This window comes from Ailuropoda melanoleuca, chromosome 11 (assembly GCF_002007445.2).
Source record: "Ailuropoda melanoleuca isolate Jingjing chromosome 11, ASM200744v2, whole genome shotgun sequence".
Taxonomy (NCBI): Eukaryota; Metazoa; Chordata; class Mammalia; order Carnivora; family Ursidae; genus Ailuropoda; species Ailuropoda melanoleuca.
Window position 1 is genome coordinate 72,122,597 of NC_048228.1, and position 20,760 is coordinate 72,143,356.

General features: G+C 38.1%; 1 protein-coding gene across 2 annotated transcripts in view; it reads right to left on the reverse strand.

Moving 5' to 3' along the window:
* The window catches only part of ATP10D (ATPase phospholipid transporting 10D (putative)), a 105,028-nt gene that overhangs the window by 70,816 nt on the left and 13,452 nt on the right, over positions 1–20,760 (reverse strand). The window contains exons 2-3 of one of the 2 annotated variants that reach the window (XM_002917019.4): positions 7,664–7,990; positions 5,362–5,556 (exon numbers count right to left, since the gene is read on the reverse strand). In XM_002917019.4, coding sequence (XP_002917065.2) covers positions 5,362–5,556; positions 7,664–7,953 — 485 coding nt within the window. In that variant the 5' untranslated portion in view covers positions 7,954–7,990. Of the gene's footprint in view, positions 1–347; positions 415–5,361; positions 5,557–7,663; positions 7,991–20,760 lie in introns of those variants that run through there. The other variant, XM_034671854.1, reaches the window with a different exon arrangement.

Consider the following 20,760-nt stretch of genomic DNA (forward strand, 5'->3'; position numbering starts at 1 on the left):
TTGAAAGGCAATCTTGAGAAAGTTAGGTTTTCCATAATAGCTCATTCCGACTTAATTGAGGTATAATAAAGTTTAAATGTTTAATTTCTGTATCAGTGTTTGTTATTTCCCAAGATACTTGCCCAAAGACAAGCACCATGTGAAAGACCACATATTACAAATAAGAATCAAATTATCTGCACAGAAATGTTAATCTGCTTCTTCCAAAAGCTTGTATAATTTAATGGTTTCGTACTTTCACCTTAATTTTGTTGAGGAATAATTTGTTCTGTAAAGTGATGTCTTTGTATTTCACAGGAATTTAAGTTAGCATATTTACATCAACAAGGCATGGTCTTATAACCTACCTTTATTTCTTTATATCCTTATAATTTGTTCCAAGAACAATTTGGGGGGAGAAAGGTATTATTTCTTCTGCAATACCAAACAAAAGCAAATTACATAGAATAATAGATAAAAGGACAAAGAGTTACCAGATTCTATTATGAAAAGCAATCATAAAGTGTTATCTTGGGATAGACCTTAAACAATTGAATAGAATATTGCATCTTATCTTTAAGCTTATATGCAAATCACCTAAAATAGATCTGGACTATGTCCAAAAGGACACCTGCGAAAACAATTGTACCAGGTCTCCCACTATGCAATTTTAATATTTACAAAATCATATAGTATCCTAAATGGTTCTCAAATGTTGATTAAATAACTTGATAATGTGGCAAACTCCTGCTAATAGTTATTACTGACCTACAAAAATCATCATAGTGGCTAACCTTTACTTAACACTTGGAAAGGGCTAGGTTCTCTTGCCTACTGTTTTATTACTATTATATTCATAATGAAGGGAAGTGGGGTTTAGCTAGCTTATACAGTTTGCCCAAGGCTACTTGGGCTACTGAGAAAATCAGTATTAGAACTTACTTAGAACTTAGAAGAGCAAACAAACACTAACTGAGAAAATCAGTACTAGAACTTATTTAGAACTTAGAAAAGCAAACACACAAACTTTAAACTAGCACTAAAAGTCAACAATCATTTATAGACAAGAACTTGTATTTAAAAATACATATAAGAAGCATTCTTCTCATTTGTTAAATTTGGTATTCCTAGATAATTTTAAAATTGGTCAAAATCTGGACTTTGTTCATCATATAATCATTCTCAAATACTATTTCCTACAGCTATTTTTTGAGGGTGAGATTGTATCAACACCTCTTTATCCCTGGCATATGATAAAGGCATAAATGTTATCAAATGATTCATAGCAGTGTTTTAGTAAAATGTTCATGACTTTAAAACGAAAACCATGAGCTTTTCCTATTATTTTTAGTTTTCTACATAATACATCAGTTTTTTTGGTTAGCTTTAGATCAGACATGAGTATAAGAAAAAAAATAGACCAAATTTTTCCTTATCTAAATACAAGTCATATCATCTTACAAAGGAGAAAAAAAGTTGTTTTGTTTTGTTTCTAGATCTTTAAAACGAAAGTTGAGAAAGTCATTGAAGAATTCTAATGAACAGAATTCAGAATCCTTCAGGTTTCAGATTAAGTATCGCTTTATGAGATCAGCTTGCCCTAACCATTTCCTCTGTGGCTCACATAAAATGGAAGAAAATTCTATCAGGACAAGCCTTTGAGTTATTTTTCTCCCTAAAGTAAACAAAAGAAAAATTACGTCATCTAGTTGAACTCTTGGTCAGTGGAAAGAGCCTTGAATTCGTTCAAAATATACTTTTTACTAGAAATTTAGACATTTGAACCTAAAAGTCTTTTGTTCAGACTTGGTAACTAGAATAGAATAGAATCTCGAGTCTGACCAATTTAGAATTACAAACTTAAGAATTTAGAGTTTACACGAGAACATTAAAGTCAATCCAAGAAATGTACCAAATACTCTGAGATGTCAGAAGAAAGAGCGGCATCATCTGTCTAAGGGAAACTCTCAAGTCAGTTCAGAGGCTGAAGGAGGTGCTTGCCTACCTCTGGGCTCAAAGCTCAGTCTTCTAGCTCTTCACATTTTCTAACTTGGGGATTTAAGTCAAACCCCTCACTTCAAAATGACCTCTAAACAGACTGATCATTTCAAAATTTCTTACTACAGCCTTTCTGTCCAATCAGAACTCCTGTAACATGTTCCTATTTGCCCATGGGGCATTTCCACTGGATGCCTGTCTTGCTCTCATTTCCAGTTCACTCTACCTGAGGTAAATTTAATGCTCCCTATTACTATCAGTGGTAGTACTTTTATCCCCCGAGGCTCAAAAATCACAAAAGTTCACTAAATTTACTTGGGTTCTTCTTCACGGTATCTCTTCTATGAACCCCGTCCTGTACCTTGCATCTACTCCCAGTAATGCCCTGGACTGACTAGCAGAGGCAGATCTACCCTATTTGTGAAGCCTATTCCAGGACTCAAAGAGACCAATATTCCTAAAGTACAGCTTTCACCACATTCCTCCTCTGCTCAAAAGATGGAAACGAGCAAAGGGTGGGTATGGGGGTGGAGGGGGGAGAGAGAGAGAGACAGACACACATGCAAACCAAGAAACAGACTCTTAACTACAGAGAACAAAGTGATGGTTACCAGAGGGGAGGTGGGTGGGGGATGGGTGAAATCAGTGTTAAGAATCAAGAAATATACTCGTGATGAGCACTGGGTGATGTATGAAGGGTTAAATCATTATATTGTACAAATGAAATTAATATTACACTGTATGCCAACTACCTGGAATTTAAATGAAAACTTAAAAAAAAAAAGATGGAATCTGTACAGGCTGTTTTAGACAACAGGCTTGAGCGATGGAAACCTGACCCAGGCAAAAGGGCCCACAGTGACCCCCTGGGTAATACAGAGAGACCCATCCGGCAACCCACCCCAAAATATCCATAAGCCCTCACTGAGCAATGGGCTACTTACAATTACCAAAAAAGGGAGAAGTTCCATATGTTGCCAGACCTCCTCACCATCCCCCTTTAAAAACAGCCCGCACCCATTGCCTCCTTGCAGACAGGCTCCTCTGCTGTCCTCCCTGCTGCTCCCTTGTGGTGTATTCAACAAGCTACTATCTCCTTTGTTCTGCCTCAGGTGAATTCTTTCACCACCCACGCCATGGGCTTCCAACCAATCGTCGCCCCACATTTGGGGGCCCCTGCCTGATCGGAGAGACGCAGCAGATTCTCTCCCACTAAAGGAAAATATCCCTGATGGTTCATTGTAAATATCAACTTCACTAGGGATGCCCAGACACTGGTTACACATGTCTTCTGGGTGTGTCTGTGAGGGTTTCCGGGAGAAATTAGCCTTCAAATTGAACTGAGGAAAGCAGACGGTCCTCGCTGGTGTGGGTATCATCCAACTCCCTTGAGAACAAAAAGGCAGAGAAAAGTTGAATTTACTCTCCGCCTTCCTAACGCTTGAGCTGGGACACTGACCTTCTGACCTCAGCAGCCCTGGGTTCTCAGGCCTTCAGACATGGACTGGAGTCTACACCATCAGCTCTGTGGCTCTCAGGCCTTCAAACCACACTGCTGGCCTTCCCGAGACCCCAGCTTGCGGATACTGGGACTTCTCAGCCTCCATTATCACGTAAGCCAATTCCAGATAATAAATCTCATTCTTTTTGGTTCTCTTTCTCTGGACACCGTTCAAGGAGTAGCCTGGTGTTGAAAGTCCCTCCACAGGAGGCCTCAAACTCCCTCTCTTTTCATTTCTCATTATTGCTCCTATAGCTGGTTACCCCCTCAGGCCATGTCAATATACTCAGGATCCCCAGAACACTTCACAAACCTTCCTACCCCCAATGTGGAGGGAGAAAAAGTGACATCATAAACTTGTTTGTAAAGCAATTAACATAGATTCAGAATTTCACACATCTGTTCTAATGATGACTTTTTAAAAAGTAGACACATTTCTCATGAAAGGGGACACCAATTAATATTACAAACTTGGTAATGCATTTTCATAAAAGTATGAAAAGTGAAAATTTCATTTTCATAAGACAAGGGAAACGTGTGTGGTGCAATATTAGGCTAAAACAATTAGAATAAAAATATATGGAGTACAATCTTAATTTTGCAGAACACATACACGCAATGCGCACAGGACTTAAAGGAAGATAGGGCAGCGTTACAAGTAGTTGTCTCTGGATACTAGTATCGTATCTATAATTTGTAAATGTAGATTTACAATATATAGCACAGTTCAGAACTCACCTTTACAGACTACTCTTAGCTACACAGTCTTTCTGTTTAATAAATACCGGAGATACAAGTCGCCATGACAGCAAATATGCTTCGGAAAAGACCTATTACAAATGTTTTCTGTTGCTGCAATGGGAAGAGTTTTATAAGCCTCTAGTTTTGTGTACAAAAAAAGAACACTCTTCCCCATTTTTCAGTATCCCTTTCCTCCACTGGTAGCTCTTATCTTTTTCTTCATATCCCACCTTGTTTTTCATATCCATTCACATTTTTCATATCCCATCTTCTTCTTAATCCCAAATTGTAACAGCCAGGATTAAAAACTATCTGCTTGTTTTCCTTCTTACGAAGTTTAATTCTTTCAATTTTACTTGTATATAAGTTACAGGAGCTTTTGCTTTATCAACTCCTGGAATGACAATGGCTTATAAAGATCTTTCTTGACTTATGAAAGGGTTACATCCCAGTAATCTTATTGCAAGTTGAAAATACTGTAGGTGGAAAATGCATGTAATACACCTAACCTACAAAACATTATAGCTTGGCCTACCCTACCTTAAACGTGCTCGGAATGCTTACATAAGCCTACAGTTGGGTAAAATCATCTAACACAAAGCCTATTTTTATAATAAAGTATTGAATATCTCATGAAATTTATTGGCCACTGTACCGAAAGTAAAAAAAAANAAAAAAAAAAAAAAAAAAAAAAAAAAAAAAGAGAGAGAGAGAGAGAGACTGGTTCTATGGGTACAAAATGATTCACTGTTTACCCTTGTGATCAACGGGCGACTAGGAACGAGGCTCCCTGCTTCTGCCCAGCACCATGAGAATATCTTGTGACACCGCTAGCCCAGGAAAAGGTCAAAATTCAAATTCTGAAGTAAGGTTTCCACTGAATGCCTACTGCCTTTGAAACACTGTAAAGTCAAAGAATCTGAAATCAAACCATCATAAATCAGCACCATCTATACATGTTGGTTCTGCTAGGACACCTGAATTAAATTCACTGCAGGTCCTTAATAAATACTAGTTGAAAGCATCACCACCACCACCATCACCGAAAAGGGTCCTGATCACATCTAAGGGGGAAGAAAGTAACATTCTGCAGGTTTCTAAATGACGCATGTGTATTACCTAGCCCAGCTCTTGTTACTTACCTGCTGTAAACTTTAGTTACTAAATTGTTGATCTGTTTGTCAATTTTGTATTTTCGGTAATCTTCCAAACCATCTTTAATTGCAATAATTGTAAGGACCACCACCAGAGGCAGCATTGTAATTTCCTTTTGGAAGGCTTCTACCAAAGGCACCCAGTTCAAGACAGCTAGAAACAGGAAATACAAATTGGCGGCCCTGCAACCCAAACACACAGAGGGAAGTATTAACAAATCACATAAAAGCTGAAAGCAAAAGGGACAAAAATATCTTAAAGTACTCTCCTACATTTCCATTAGTCAATTTTCGAAGCAACAGAATAGGGAACTAGCTGAACAACCTGTCCCTCCTGTAGACATGGATTTACTGTAATAAATGAGAGGTAGTCTTTATTAAATATATAATAGTAAATATGAGTATGACAGTCTTGAGTTGTGAAAACATATGCATAACAGAAAACACTATTTTCTTTTTAAAAGCTCAAAAAACTTAGAGGAAATTCAGTGTTAACACATTGTAGAAATAAATTTTTCAAAACCCCAACTTTCTTGCCTTCAGAAGTTAATCTGCATGTCCAAATATTAGATTCAAACAAGGCTCAAGATAAACAGAGAAGTCTGGGAGGTTTTTTTCCCCCCTTGAGACCAACCCTTCTATTTCAGCTTGTATGTGTTTCATTTCTTCAGGAACTTCTTCTACTCCTTTACTTTATATATTCAAATACTCCTCCACTGGCCCCTAGAGTAAATTCAAGTAGCTCATTTCCTTAAAAGAAACGTAACCCCAATCCTGCATAGCCCCTTGAGTTTTTATCACATATTTTCCTTAGTAACCATTAAACGTCTCAAAATTAACTTACCCCCATTTCTCTTTCCTCACCTCCAACTTCTTGTATTCTAAAAATTTCTTTCTTAACCCTTTTGTTACTTTTTTGGCCTCAAGTATTTCCATGTGGGCTGTATCCAAACCCACAGCACTGACCCTGAACTCTGTTCAAGTTTCAGATTCTAACTCCATCAAGAGCACTAGATTGCAAACTTCATAAAAGACAGACTCGCCCATAGCATGTAAAGCCATCAATTCAGCAAACTCACATCTGTATTTTAAACATACCCCATCATTCAATAAACGTATATGCAACCCATATACAGTGAATAATGAGAATGAATATATGTAGAATGAATAATGAATGCTGAGAATCCGTATATTCACATTAGGATCTCAAACTCTCAACACATGTACAGAAAGAAAATCATCTAGCCAAGTTTCTTTTTATTCCTGTCTTTACTCTTTCTGCTAATCCTCCTGGTCATATCAGCTCAATATGTTCATGCCATCTTTTTACTTCATTCCCTGCATCTAATCCATAATATCTGTAACAGATAATCCTTCTTTTCATTCCCACATTTTTCTAAGCTCAGGTCTTACCACGCACCAGGGTATGTCCAGCATCTCCCTAAATGTTCTCTCTGCCTTTGCTTTGTTTCTATTGTGCCAGGCAGAGGGCTCTCTTTCCAGACCCCAGGCAATGTAAGCTACTGCCTTTCTGCTTTTACTTATCATACTCCTTCCTCCATCTGAAATGTGCTTTGCAGACACCTCTGCCTTGAAAATCTCACTCGCTCTCCATAATTAAGTTCAAACGCCATTTCCTCTTCTCCTGTTCCATTATTTCTCTTCTGAGGCTTCCATCTTACTCGGTAGCACTTTATGACACTCATCACATCCACTGTGTCTTTTCACTGTACATACATCTTGTTTCCCTTGCTAAATGGCGAACTCCATTAGGAAAGCAGCACCATTTAGATGTGCACTTCCTTCAATGCCTAAACTCATAAGAGAGTTTCAATAAATACATATTAAACTGAGCTATGTTGTTGCTTCACCTAATAGCATTTTACATCTACTTGCTTCAGAGCTCTATTTCCCTATACGCAGCATGATCTAACGGAAAGACCATGGAAGCAAGAGCAAAAAAACTCAAGGCTACAGACCCTGGTCTGCTCCTTATCACTAGCATGACACTGGGAAAACCACAGTAACAAACTTTATTTCCTAATCTATAATAGGAAAGTAACAATATCTTCTCTGGTCAAGAGAAGCATCTTACCAATTGTAAAGTGCTATGTGAATGTAAGGGCTCATCATTTCACAACAAACTCTACTAGAATCGTCAAAGAAAATGTCCCAAGTCTTAGCTTACAGAACGTATAATGTTATAGAAATGAAAAATCTTATGTTAACTGAACATAAGGATGAACAACAAAGGATATGCTAAGATTTTTTTTCAAAAAAATAGAAGTACCTGTGAAATTGTTCAAATAAATTTCTTGGCACAAAATTTAGAAGTGTGTACTTTGTTGTCCGTATTCGGTTATTCACGTAGGTGCCAGAGAACTTTTCATACTCATCCTTGAAGGGCCGGAGGTGGGGAACAACAACCCGGTGCTTTCCTGCCAGTTTGGGAGTCTGAGAGGACTTGACCCCACAAGCAAGCAGAGAGGAATAGTTGTATGGCCTCTCATTGTCGTCCCTGTTTCTACCGCCCATCAGCCGTTGCCAGTGATACCTGGCCCATTGTAGACACTCAGTCATGTCCAAAATGCGGTGAGATCCAGGATATGCAGGTGATCTGGCAAAACAAACAAAACCCATTAAAACACTCCTCATAAGCTTCTGGAAAGTCTTAAAGGATAGTAAAATTAAAATTCTTTTCCATATCAAATAAATACATGACCCAATGGTTCAATGGTAGTCTTTGGAACTAGTAAATGGTATAAAATAAAAGTAGTCTTTGGAACTCCATTTTAACCAAATTTTCATTAAATAAAGCATACACTTTCTGCCTCAAGAGCCAACCATCTGACTGTTTAAGCAACAAGAGCACCCAAAGGCCACTCCATGACTTGAAGCAAATGTGTATAAGTCTCTTAATTTATCTGATAATTAGTTTTCTCATCTTTGAAATGGGAATGCCAAGCACATCAGGAAATTTTTGTAAGGATTTAATGAGTAACATGTAAATTATCCAGCATAAAGCCTGATGCAGAATAAGCAGTGAGTAAAATCCATTCTGTGCCGATTACAAAAATGGCCACGAATTCTTTCCATCCTTGTATGCACTACCCTTCACCCGCCAAGTGGTGGAACCCAATGGATCTGGGTGTGGCCATGTGCTTTTCTTTGGGTAATGAAACACTAGTAAACATGACACAAGTAGAGGCTTGTAAAGTACTTGTTCATGGAACTCCCCCTTTCTCCCTTCCTCTTAAAAAGTCTGTGGCCACTAACTAACAGGGGTCTGAGTACAGGCCAGTCTACTAAATGATGAGTCCCCATGATCCACTTACCACCATTGCTCCTGTCAAAATATGGGTAAGGCCAATGACTACCAGCTGACCATTAACCCATGTGTGTGCCCAATCCACTGCCAACCCACCAAACTGTGAGTCAATAAAAACTGCATCCCCAAGTTCTGGAGTGTTTATAAAACAAAATCTAACTCTTATATGGTCTCTTCCTTATTTTCCTTACTTCCAAGTTTTCCTTATTTTCCAAGAAATTCGGCCCTGCTTAGAATGTGAGCTCACTAATTTAAAAGAACACAAAAGCTAAGAGCATATTCCAAGCATTTTGCAAAGCAGTTTACATGTATTATCTTATTTAATATTTACATCAATCTTATGACACAGGTATTATTTCTATTTTTAAAAGGAGGAAACAGGCTTGGAGAATAAAGTAACTTGCTAAAATTGATATGGTTAGTAAATAGGTAAGGCTGATTCAGACTCTTTCTAACAACAGTTTCTGCTTTAACTGTTAATGTGCTTCTCTGATCTTTGTATACAGAGTAGCTGGCACTTAGTAGATGCTCAATAAAAGTCCATGCTTGGTAACAAGCATGTCGCCAAGTGTGTAGAGGACGAGGTCTAGAGGCCTTGGTTTCTATCCTTGCTTTATCAATGTCATCACATTTATTTATCCCCTTCCACTGAAGTTCGTCTCCAGAGAGTCTTACTTAGTAAATCAGTGAGTACGTCCTGTTAATCTGAACTGTTAACAAAATTCCCCAGACCTCATCTGAAGAAAAATGAGGTTATGTACTAGAACCTAGAATAGACTAGGAATACTGAGATCATCTAAGACCTAGATCCCCTTTCTCCAAGCACTCAGGGTCTAGATGGAGTGACAGGCATGTAAATACATAAATGCAATCTCAGGTGTAAAACGCTGTTTGAGGACTGATGTAGTTTGGGAAAATTATTTAAGCTGGCTTCCTTCCTAAACTTCATTTTTTTAAATACATTTTTTAAAGATTTTATTTATTTGAGAGGGAGAAAGAGAAAGGGAGAGGATGAGCAGGGAGGAGAGGGGGAGAGAGAGGGAGAAGGGAGAAGTAGACTTCCCACTGAGCAGGGAGTCCGATAAGGACACGATCCCAGGACTCTGGGATCACGACCTGAGCCCAAGGCAGATGCTTACCCAACTTAGCCATCCAGGTGCCCCTCATCCTAAGTTTATAAGATGTCTATGGATTATTTTCTCTAAAATGTTATATTAATCAGAAATTAATAGTTTCCCCTAGGAACATTAAAATTGTATCCAGCTTTCATGGATCTGAAATCATAGATCATTACCTAGGAACATTGAAGATCTGGTCCAATTACATTCTAGTAATTTTAATGAGTCAATATTTTTAATAATCCATTCTTGCTAGCACACTTATTTACTATACATTCGTCATTAAGCAACCCAACCAATTACAGTTATGCAGCATTACTTTATCACTGTATTGACAGAAAATAAGTTGAATTACAAATAATAATCTAAAAATCCATCAGATCTTTAAAAACTATATGATCTAAAGCAAAATAATAAAAACAAGTAAGAGCAGAAAGTCCTTTTAATTGGAAGAGTACAAGAGCCTCCAATTATGTGTATCTGTGCCTGGATATTGAACCCACAATATATAACCTCTATTACCATTGAGAGAAAATATTCATATAGTCTTATAAATATTTTTTAAAGATTTTATTTATTCATTTGACACAGAAAGAGAGAGAGCATGAGTAGTGGGGAGAGGGAGAGGGAGAAACAGACTCCCCACTGAGCAGGGAGGCCGATGTGGGGCTCGATGCCAGGACCTTGAGATCATGACCTGAGCCAAAGACAGACACTTAACCATCTGAGCTACTCAGGTGCCCCAGTCTTATCAGTTTTATACTAATAATGGAAATGAGAAGGGAAAAAAAAAAAACTTCTTATCAGGTCTCTGTCCTTTGGAGTTTGCTCTCTAAGATATGAGTTCATAGAGAGCTAAATCAGTAAACATCGACTGGCCAAAAAAATTCTATCTTTTCAACATAATTTTTAAAAAGCCCACATCTGAAATAATATGAAGAGTCTGGTTTTCACTTCAGTGTATAAAAATAGCTTCTTAACCTGTAACTAGTAATGACAGTTTGAGTTATTAAAGTAGTTCATAACATATCCAGAAATCTCCCCCAGAATAAAGATGTAAGAAAGTGCTTTATTTACTGATTTATAAATGAATCAGTAGATAATGTAAAAATACTGAACATAAGAACTAAGTGCTTTTCACGCATTTCACCCAATGCACATCAGGGGACTTATGACAAACCTCATGTTCTTCAGAGGGTTGAAATTTTATAGTATTTCTAGAAACTTTAAGTTTTCATTTGCAATTAAATTTTACTAAGACACAGGAGTGTGTACCCTTCTGGTGTCCACAATCTCAACAATAATACATTCTACTTAAATTTTTAAATTTCAAAGTATAATTTCTTGAGAATACACACAGAAATAATTAAACAAATACAACACATGGGAAGTATTAACTTCTGGTAATTCATGTTGTATCTAACAAATAGACCCACCCTAGCAAAGACATTGTTTTTGTCAAACAAAAACAATCAACTTTTCATTTCACGGATCTATTCCAGAACGTTCTCTCCCCACTCACTCAGTTCCAAAGAGACAAATCTATGACTGGAGCACATTTCATTGCCAAAGTATCCCCACATCCACCATCCTCTGTGCCTTTTCAATGTCCTAAAACTTCTGTTAGTGCTCTATTTACTCACATATTGTCTTCCCCCTCCCCCCACTTTCTTATTCCCAAGGGATTCTAGTGAGGATAGATTGGGGCTGGCTTATTGCCCTTCTCAGCCATCGAATCTCTGTCCTTCTCTCCAAGGTCAGGCGGCTCATTATCTTGCAATGCCTTCCCCTCAGCACTGCCATTCTCTCCTGGAAAATGATTACTGGAGCAAAGGACTGACCAGAGACGTTGTTAGCGTTTTTGTGGGATTGAAGAAAAAAGACCAAATGTGGTAAAAATCCTTTCAAATTTCCAGTTGAGAATTTAAACCATCTTATATTGGGCAGAAATGACCAAGGATCAACTTAGTCATTCTAGTTGAAGCATTTTCAAAATTTGTCAACTGCCAGATCCGCATGAAATACATTCTTTGAGGTAACTTAGGACCTACACACCCACATACTTACACAGCTGAGACAAAAATTACACAACAATGCTTATCCTTATGACTTGCAATGCATCCATTTTCTATTCTACTCTAGTCTCTCTCTCTCTCTTTCTCTCTCTCTCGCTGAGTCTCTCTCTCATTTTAATACAGGTCAAGATGCATTGAATTGGTTTAAAGGTCTACTAATATGTTGCTCTACACACTTTGGAAAGACACGACATGTGGTTCCACATGGGTTATAAGAATATAAGGAAGTGAGCAGATGCACTTTCAGCCCCTGTTCTAATAGAAAGGCAGGGGAAAAAAGCAACTGGACTAGAATATTCAGGGAGGGCAACACTTTTCCCACCACAGCCAGGAGCAAGTAGCCTTTTAATCTTTCTCCATCTACCCCCAGCAAAGCTAAAAATGTATTAATACATACAGAAGGCTCTGTTATTAATAATGCTCACATTAATATCCAGCAAAATTTCTTTAAGATATGAAAGGAAAGCAAATAGGAGTCATACCTCATTAAGAATCAGCATGAAACATGATATTTGAAAGCTCAGACTTTAGAGATTATTTAACCTAGAGGTCACAAACCAGCGGCCCTTAAGCAAAATTCTACTCAATGGTGTATCTCGTATCATGATTTGGCAAACACATTTTAATAATTTTTTTGAATATAGGACTGACATTTTAAAATAGAGATAAATTCACATAAAATATTGATACTTCATTTCTCTTAAAAAGAAAAAAAAGACAACCACAGAATATTGGGCATTTATTTTCACATGGTAACAAATGTCAGAAGCATTTTTACTATAGCCCCTGACCTAACCCTTCGTTTTCCAGTTCCCCTATTTTAACTGAGTGAATGAGCACTCTGTTCACCACTTTTTGACAAATCAAATTCTTCCTGCTCTCCAAACTCTGGCTCGAATATCAGTTGTATTGCTTATAAGGTAGGTGACCTATGTAATTAAATTCTGCACCTCAGCTTGTTAATGAAAAAAAAGAGACACCATGAAGAGTCATTCATTCCACCTTTATTAATGGGGCACACTGAAGACAAACAATGTTCATTCTATTCCCCACTCTCACTCTCCTCTTTGGCGATTTCTCAGGTCATACAGAAGTCAAGGTTGGTAACCCTGTAAATTGGGCTGAGGTCCAAACTTTCAATATATTGCTTTTCAAATTAAATAAAGTTGTCCAACTGTAAGTAAATGCGCAGTTCAATATATCTGTTGATACACGGAAAGTAGCCAGCATTAAGTAGGATACAAATAGAAGACCAAACAATCAAAAAAATATAGGACATAAAATGACCTTCACACCACCTGATCTCATCCTCAACCATTCTCTCTGAAATTCACCCCAACTATGTTCACGAAAAAACTGTATTCCACTTGTCTGGTGTTTTCTAAGCTTCCCTCATTAACAGTCCCCTAGGCCCCTCCCCTGGAGATCCTGATTAAGCGGATCTAGAACGGGGCCCATGAATGTGGAATTTAATTAGTACCCAGGTGACTTATCAAGAAGGTTGCAAAGCACAGCTTACACCCTGCATCTCTGCAAATGGTACTTTCTGGAAGGCTGGCCGATCCTCTTAGCCACTCACCACCTGGCCCCTATTCATCCTTTAGACTGTTGTAGCTTGGCCGTGGAGTGGGGGGAAATGAGGGGGATCCACACAGGAGAGACAGTAAGTCATTCCCTGCTCTGCTCCCATTATGCTCCTGAGCTTGGCTCGGTCACCACACTTGCTTCAGTGTACAGCGGGTGGCTTTGTTCTTCAAAGTGAAGGAACACATCTCATCGCTTTCCAAACTCCACAACAGAGTCTAATGCTTGGCCAAAGTTAGATCATCAACAAATGACTATTGATCATTGACTTTGGGGAAAGGACACAAAACACCCCATTTCCTCTTTCATGATTCAGCCTGGCTTTCCTTCCATCCGAAGCAGGAGTAATAAGATCTAAGTTTGAGAAAACAGAAGTAGTCAGCTTGTGATTGCATTCATTCCACCTTTATTAATAGAAGGAATCTGCTTCTCCAAGCCTGAAAGACTCTTACAGAAAATCACTGTTTTCTTTCCTACTGGATTTATAAGCCCAGTAAGCAGTACAGTAGTGATTAAGAGCATAGACTCTGAGGCCAGACTCCGACATCCATTCCTGGCACCTCCACTTGCCAGCTAACCTTGATCAAAGGGTTGTTGTGAGGATTAAGTGAGTTAATATATGTAAAGCCCTTAGAATAGTGTGTGAACCACAGTCAAGCACTAAGTAAAGTTAATAAATGTGGTGATTATCTGGAAAATGTTCTCTCAATTAGAGTATTTATTCATAAGTAGTGAGAATTTGTATGCACAGTATTGATCCTAAAAACTATATCCAAGTACTTATCTATATTTAATTTCTTAAACTGTATATAACTCATACTCAGCTTTAGCAACTTTGCTTTTCATTTAACTGGAGAGTCTGCCAGGCAACCAACCATCTGAGGATAGTGATACCTTCTAATCAATTGTTCCCAGGGGTAAACAGAGCAACCTAGTAGACAAAACTCAAAGGAACAACTTAGTATGAAGCATTTTAGGATTTTTCAAGATCATCATTCATAACTGTAGGATTTAGCCCACTCCAAAAAGAGCTGACTTGTCATGGGGTTCTGCTAATACACAAAATGGTCCCATGCTTTATTTGATCTAATACTCTGCCAGTGACTGGAACACTGCCTTCAGAATTAACAGCAATTTTTTTTTAAACACAAAGAACCAAATTCAATTTGGTAAAGTTCAGTTATCATCACTTAGAACCAAAAAGAATTTTCAGATCTAGATACTTTACTCCTGAGTGAGCTATTTTCCTTAAAAGTAGAGAGGTTTAGTATTTCATTAAAAAAGAAAAAAGCCTACAGTTTACCTAGGTTTATTAAAGTCTCCATTCCTAACTTCATTTTTAGTTTAAGAGTAAACTACTACTTGTAAAAATTTGGATTACAACAAACGTTGCTGGTTAGTGACGGAAAAATACCATTAAAGATTAACTATATGAAAAGGCCTGAATGTTCCTGGGCTAAGCATGGAAACTTAAAGCCCAACATTACCCAGATACACAGTGTCAAAAAACACCTGACTCTGGACACTTTGCTTTAACTAACATTAGCATTTTACCTAGAATTTAAAAATTAATTAATATGGCCACAGAGCCTAAAGTCAAGATTCTTAACACACTTTAACACTGGGAGAGAAGGACAGGGTATGAGATTAACATAAGCCAAAAGCTGTATACACCCAACTTGCAATACCTCTTCACAGCAAGGCAATTATACACTAAAAAAAAAAAAAAAGCTTCGTTGCAAGTAATCATTTATCACCATCATATAAATATCTATATGCATTAAAAATATGTGTAAACTTTTTTATAATTACCATAAAAATTATAAACCCATGTCACTTACGAATATTGATAGAAAAACACAATAAAGTCCAGCAAATTAAATACAATGCAAAAGAATGGCTGCTGGTCTCTAGGGGTTGAGAGCAGCCTTCTAGAGACAGCCAGCAAGAAAATGGACAAGTAGGTCCTACCACTGCAAGGAACAGAGTTCTGCCAACAACGTGAGGAAGGTGGGAAGTGGATTCTTCCCCAGAGTTTTCAGATAAGAACTCAGTTTGGATAACATCCTAATTTCAGCCTTTGAGGACCTGAGCAAAGAACCAAGTCACACTATACCTGGACTTCTGATCAACAGAACCATACTCGTCAACTGGGGTTGTTCTAAGCCACTCAATTGTGGTTGTGACAATGGCAAGAGAAAACTAATACAGAGGGCCTAAAAAGATCCCTGTATAAATAGAAAGATAATTGGCAAACGTGGAATTTCAAGTCAGTGGGAAAATGGTGACTTAACACCTCTGGAAAAAATGGTTATCCATCTTGAAAACCATATTTAAAAAATAGATTTTTATTTAAAAATATTTTAATACATTTTTAAATAAAAAATAAATCTCCAGGTAGGTTGAAAACTTAAATGTAAAAGTTACAGTAAATTTACTAAAAGAAAATTCAGAATATTTTTTATTATTGTTAGCTGGGCAAAATTGTAACTTCTCTCTCGCTTAGTCAAGTGTTCGTATCCGTGCTAGTGAGGATGGGGGAAACCAACCCTCTGGCAATGGGAAGTGAGTTGCTACAATCTCCTCCACCACCACCACCAACAAAAATGTTGACAGTATCTATGAAAACTGAAAATACATATCACTATAGACAGAGCAACTCCATTTTGGGAATCTTACCTATAGGTGTGGGTATATGTACAAGAATGCATACTGTAGTTTGGGGGTTGTTTATTCATTTTTTTAGTTTGGTTTCTATAGTAACAATCTTGGAAATATCACGAAAGTCCTTCAACTGTGGAACAGCTGACTACACGGCGACACATCCACATTACAGAATATTATAAGTCTATTAAAAATGATATGTATCCATCCATTGACCTGGACCAATGACTATTATGTATATTTAGGGGGATAAAAAGGAAATGACAGAGAAATGTAAATATGAATGATCAAACATTTATAAAAAATGAATGAGGTCCAGACCAAAATCACTGATCTGGGTTCAAAGAACGGTAAGAAGGACAGCTTGGGCATAGCTGAAGTTTCACTGTAACTACCTGCCAAAATCTGCAAAGGTACATAAGGTCTAGGACACAGCTGAGCGGGTGCGTGTGTATCAGCTCCCCAGGCCGTCAGGAAGACAGCACTAGTTAGGAGTGTTGTCTGCTGTGAGGACTGTGGAAGCTGCCAGTTCACAAGACTCTGGAACATAAGCCCACTGCCTTTCCAAATTCTTTGGCTGGAAGAGGGGCCACATGAGCACACGAGGGCACACGGGTCACTAACCAAGGGCTGTCCTGTGGACCACTGCTCCAGGGGCTTAAGCTCTCCTTCTTACTGCACTGGTGAAGCCACAACTGGCCTGGCCTTGGTTTGCTCCACATAATAACACAAACTGCCCAGATGTCTGTATGTTCACATCCATTTGCAAGAACGTGGATATAGAATAATTCACACAAAGCTATGAATATTGGTTATGGTAAGAACACAAAGGGAGTAAAAGATGAACTTTTATTTCTTGTCTTCATTACAATGAAGACGTATGGATTGATAATGTTCAAAAAATCAAGTTTTTGAAGGAAGAATCTGTAAGTAATAGTTACGAAGCAGCTCAATGTTGCCCTAAGCATTGGGTCTGCATGATGCTATATGATCCAATATTCCATTCAAGCTTAAAAAACAAACATGAAGTTCTAAAAGCTACAAGAGATCAATTTGAGTCACAAAATCAATTAAGGTCAGAAATAAAGAAATATAAACAAAGCACTGCTTATGAAATAAGTACTGGGGCACCTGGATGACTTAGTCGGTTAAGCATCCGACTCTTGATTTGGGCTCAGGTGTTGATCTCAAGGTCCTGAGATTGAGCCCTGCATCAGGCTCTGCACTGGGCATGGAGTCTCTAAAGACTCTCTCTCTCTCTCCCTCTGCCCTTCCCAGCGTGCACATGTGTGTGCACTCTCTTTCAATAAATAAATAAATAAAGTACTAACACTTCTATAATGATCACTGTTTATGAAATACACTCCCCATGTCATTTATGACTTCCATTTTTCAGAGTAAGAAACAAAAGGTCAAAGGTTTTATAACTCAAGGCATGCAATGTTTTACTCCAAAGTCATACCTTTCTAATTGTACAACACTACTTCTATAGAAAATTTAAAATCAAATATGATCATTTAAAACTACATTATTTCTAATTAGTGCATATTTTTTCCTAGATATTAAAAACCAAAATCCTTCAATAACAGAGTGTGCCTAAAATAACATATCACACTATATTCCTTCTTGAATACAAATGTACTTGAAAGCAAACAGTTCTCAAAAACCCTGTTTCCCTTAATGAATACTTAATGAAAAGTTTGTAGCAAGGCAGATTACCAAAGGTAAATATGGGGTAATGAACTCCCTGGGGCCCAGTTAGTATTTAAAAATTTCTGAGGTCATCACCAACCGACAAATAACTTGATATATATACACATGAGCTCACTTGTCTGAAAGAGAAAAACATTCTTATGTACAGTCACTTCAAGGTGCTGTTTGTAGCTGTCAAACTCCACCAGACATCAGAGTGTCCTGAGCCATACCCCTGACCTTCTGATTCCGCAGGTCTGGGGTGAGGGCTCAAGAATTGGCATATCTAGGGGCGCCTGGGTGGCTCAGTCGGTTGAGCGTCTGCCTTCGGCGTGGGTTGTGATCCCAGGACCCTGGACTCGAACCCAAGTCGGGCTCCCTGCTCGGCGGGGAGCCTGCTTCTCCCTCTCCCTGCTGCTCATGCTCTCTCTCACTATCTGTCTCTCAAATAAATAAATAAAATCTTAAAAAAAAAAACGAATTTGCATATCTCACACAGTTCCAGGTAGTGCTGCTGTTCCTGAACCACACTTCAAGAACCACTACTCTACACTAAATCACTTTATTTCAAAAGAAGTTGAAATTAAGAGTGAACCATTTATTAGTTAACCCTCCTGTCACCGGCAAGCCCATCTCCTCTGAATGTACAGACCAAGGCTATGTACCAGTGACGTGACAGCCCATGCAAGCATGCTATCATCCAAGGCTAAAATTAACTAAAATTGTGAAGGTCTAGTTTCCACAAAAATCCCCAGAGGTTGGCAGGATTGATTCTTTCTACAGATTTAATATAGTTACAGTCAGTTTCAGCCAACATTTCCAAAAGCTCAGCAAGGGAGAACAATAGGTCTTGGTCTTGACAGACTTCCAATCTTCTTCTGGACCAAGATGAGAAAACCCTAACAAAATATCAAAGTTGTTATATGCTCGAGACCATGGAAGAAAGACAAGTTATCTAGCAGGGTCAGTAAAAAATACAGAGTCATTTTATATTTACAGGTTTCTGAGAATAAGATAGGCATTATTTCACAGTAGACTCCAGACATGAAAGTCTCCTTGACCTAGATGTCTCAGGTAGCTCTCCCTGAAGCACAGTGAGCCCTGATAAAATTTGGGCTTATTCTACTCTGGGTCTTCGATGACTTACTTGTCCAACTCTCTATAAGAGGCTTACTGCCCTCAAGGAGACCAATTCCTTATCTGACAGGTAATAACGATGGCAAAATGATGCATCATTTGATATCTTTGCTGGCTTCTTTGTTGCATCAGGTGCCAAAGGGATAGGCTGGCATGGTTCCTTTGGTAACGACTCTCCTGTGATCTAAAAGGAGAAAGTATTTTCATCACCCCACATAATCTTTGGAAAAAATATGAACAGTTATAGATGTATCTAATAGGGTTCGGTGATGACAAGGGTCAATTTATTTAGTGGGAAAACTGGATCTTGAATAACAAAGTCTCACAATCCTCAGTGCTCTCCAGTGGGCGGGAGGAATCGGATTTGCCAAATAAAGTCATCTTGGAGTTCTGTGTGCTCTTTAATAGTTTCTATTAATTGAACTTCTTGAACTAAATCCTCAGGAGAAGTACATATTCTTTATTTTAGACGTATGCAAGAGGCCAGGTAAGGGCTAAAACACTGAACTGAAGTAATCACTTTTGATAATTGCTGATTATTAACATGGGAGGAAGTGCTATACAGGTATATAAGAAAACTCATAGTATCTTTCATTTTCACCACTCACGAAGAAATCGTTGTGATAGTTTTGTCATTCTTAGGACCCTAACCGGGAAAAGATCAGCTCTACTCCAGTACATAGCCCTTATGCATCTTTAGAAAAGACTGCTTAAACCAAGTTCACTCAGCCCCAATTCATTCAACATGACCTGAAAACTAGACGCTGTGACTGATGCTGCAGAGACAGAAACAAAAGATACTGTGCAACATCACAGAAGCAGCTTCTAAGTGAGACCGAGGGAAGGAACCCTCCACAGCAACGAGTGATGTGTTTGATATCATTACGGCTGAAGAGTCAAATCTCAATTTTCAAATGCATGTTTATTTTGAAAGAAGAGAGACGTATAATATATGAGTGTGGTACCTAGATGCACGGTTTTATACTGGGAAGAGCTACCCATCCTTAATGTTTCCAAACACATTAAATGTAAAGACATTCTTCGATCCTCTCAAGTGAGAATAAAACATATATATATACACACACATTCAGACACTGAAAGCTTTACCATCTGTTTTCTTCAATGTATCTCAGCTTTCCCTTGAAAGGACCACATATTCAAATGAGTTACCTTTCATTGATGCTTAGGCTTCAAACTGGTTTAAGCTAGCAAAAAAGCAGGGAAAAGGGTGAAGCTGTATGCATGTCTCTCTGTTACTGGGAACTAAAAAAAGCTCACCCATACTCATGGTGAGTTCTCAATATGTCTCTGTCTATTCTTAAAGCTGAAAAATCACACGCATATGAAACTGTTAATGATAACAATCTTGAATACTGTGTTTTGACACTGGTAATTCTAGACAGTACTCCTAAAATATATGTCATTGAAATGACAGAATAGCAAGTTTTTGAGACTTGATTATTCAACACTAATAAAATATTCATCCAATAAACCTAAGATCATAACAATATCTACCATTTATAAAGACAAGCCGAGTTCTGTGCTGGGGATAAATATATGATAACTTTAATCTTCACAACAAAGTACATATTATTATCCCCATTTAGGGTTGAAAACACAGAGGCTCAGAGTGATTGAGAAACTCACCCAAGGGACACAGCTCAGTGAGTGGCTTGTTACCCAAGCCTAATCCAAATATCTCAGATGGAATGAGAGCCCCCGTGGCTATTAGAGCTCTGACAAAGGACACAAACACTTGAGCAATAAGTTGGCAGAAGGCACACAGCCT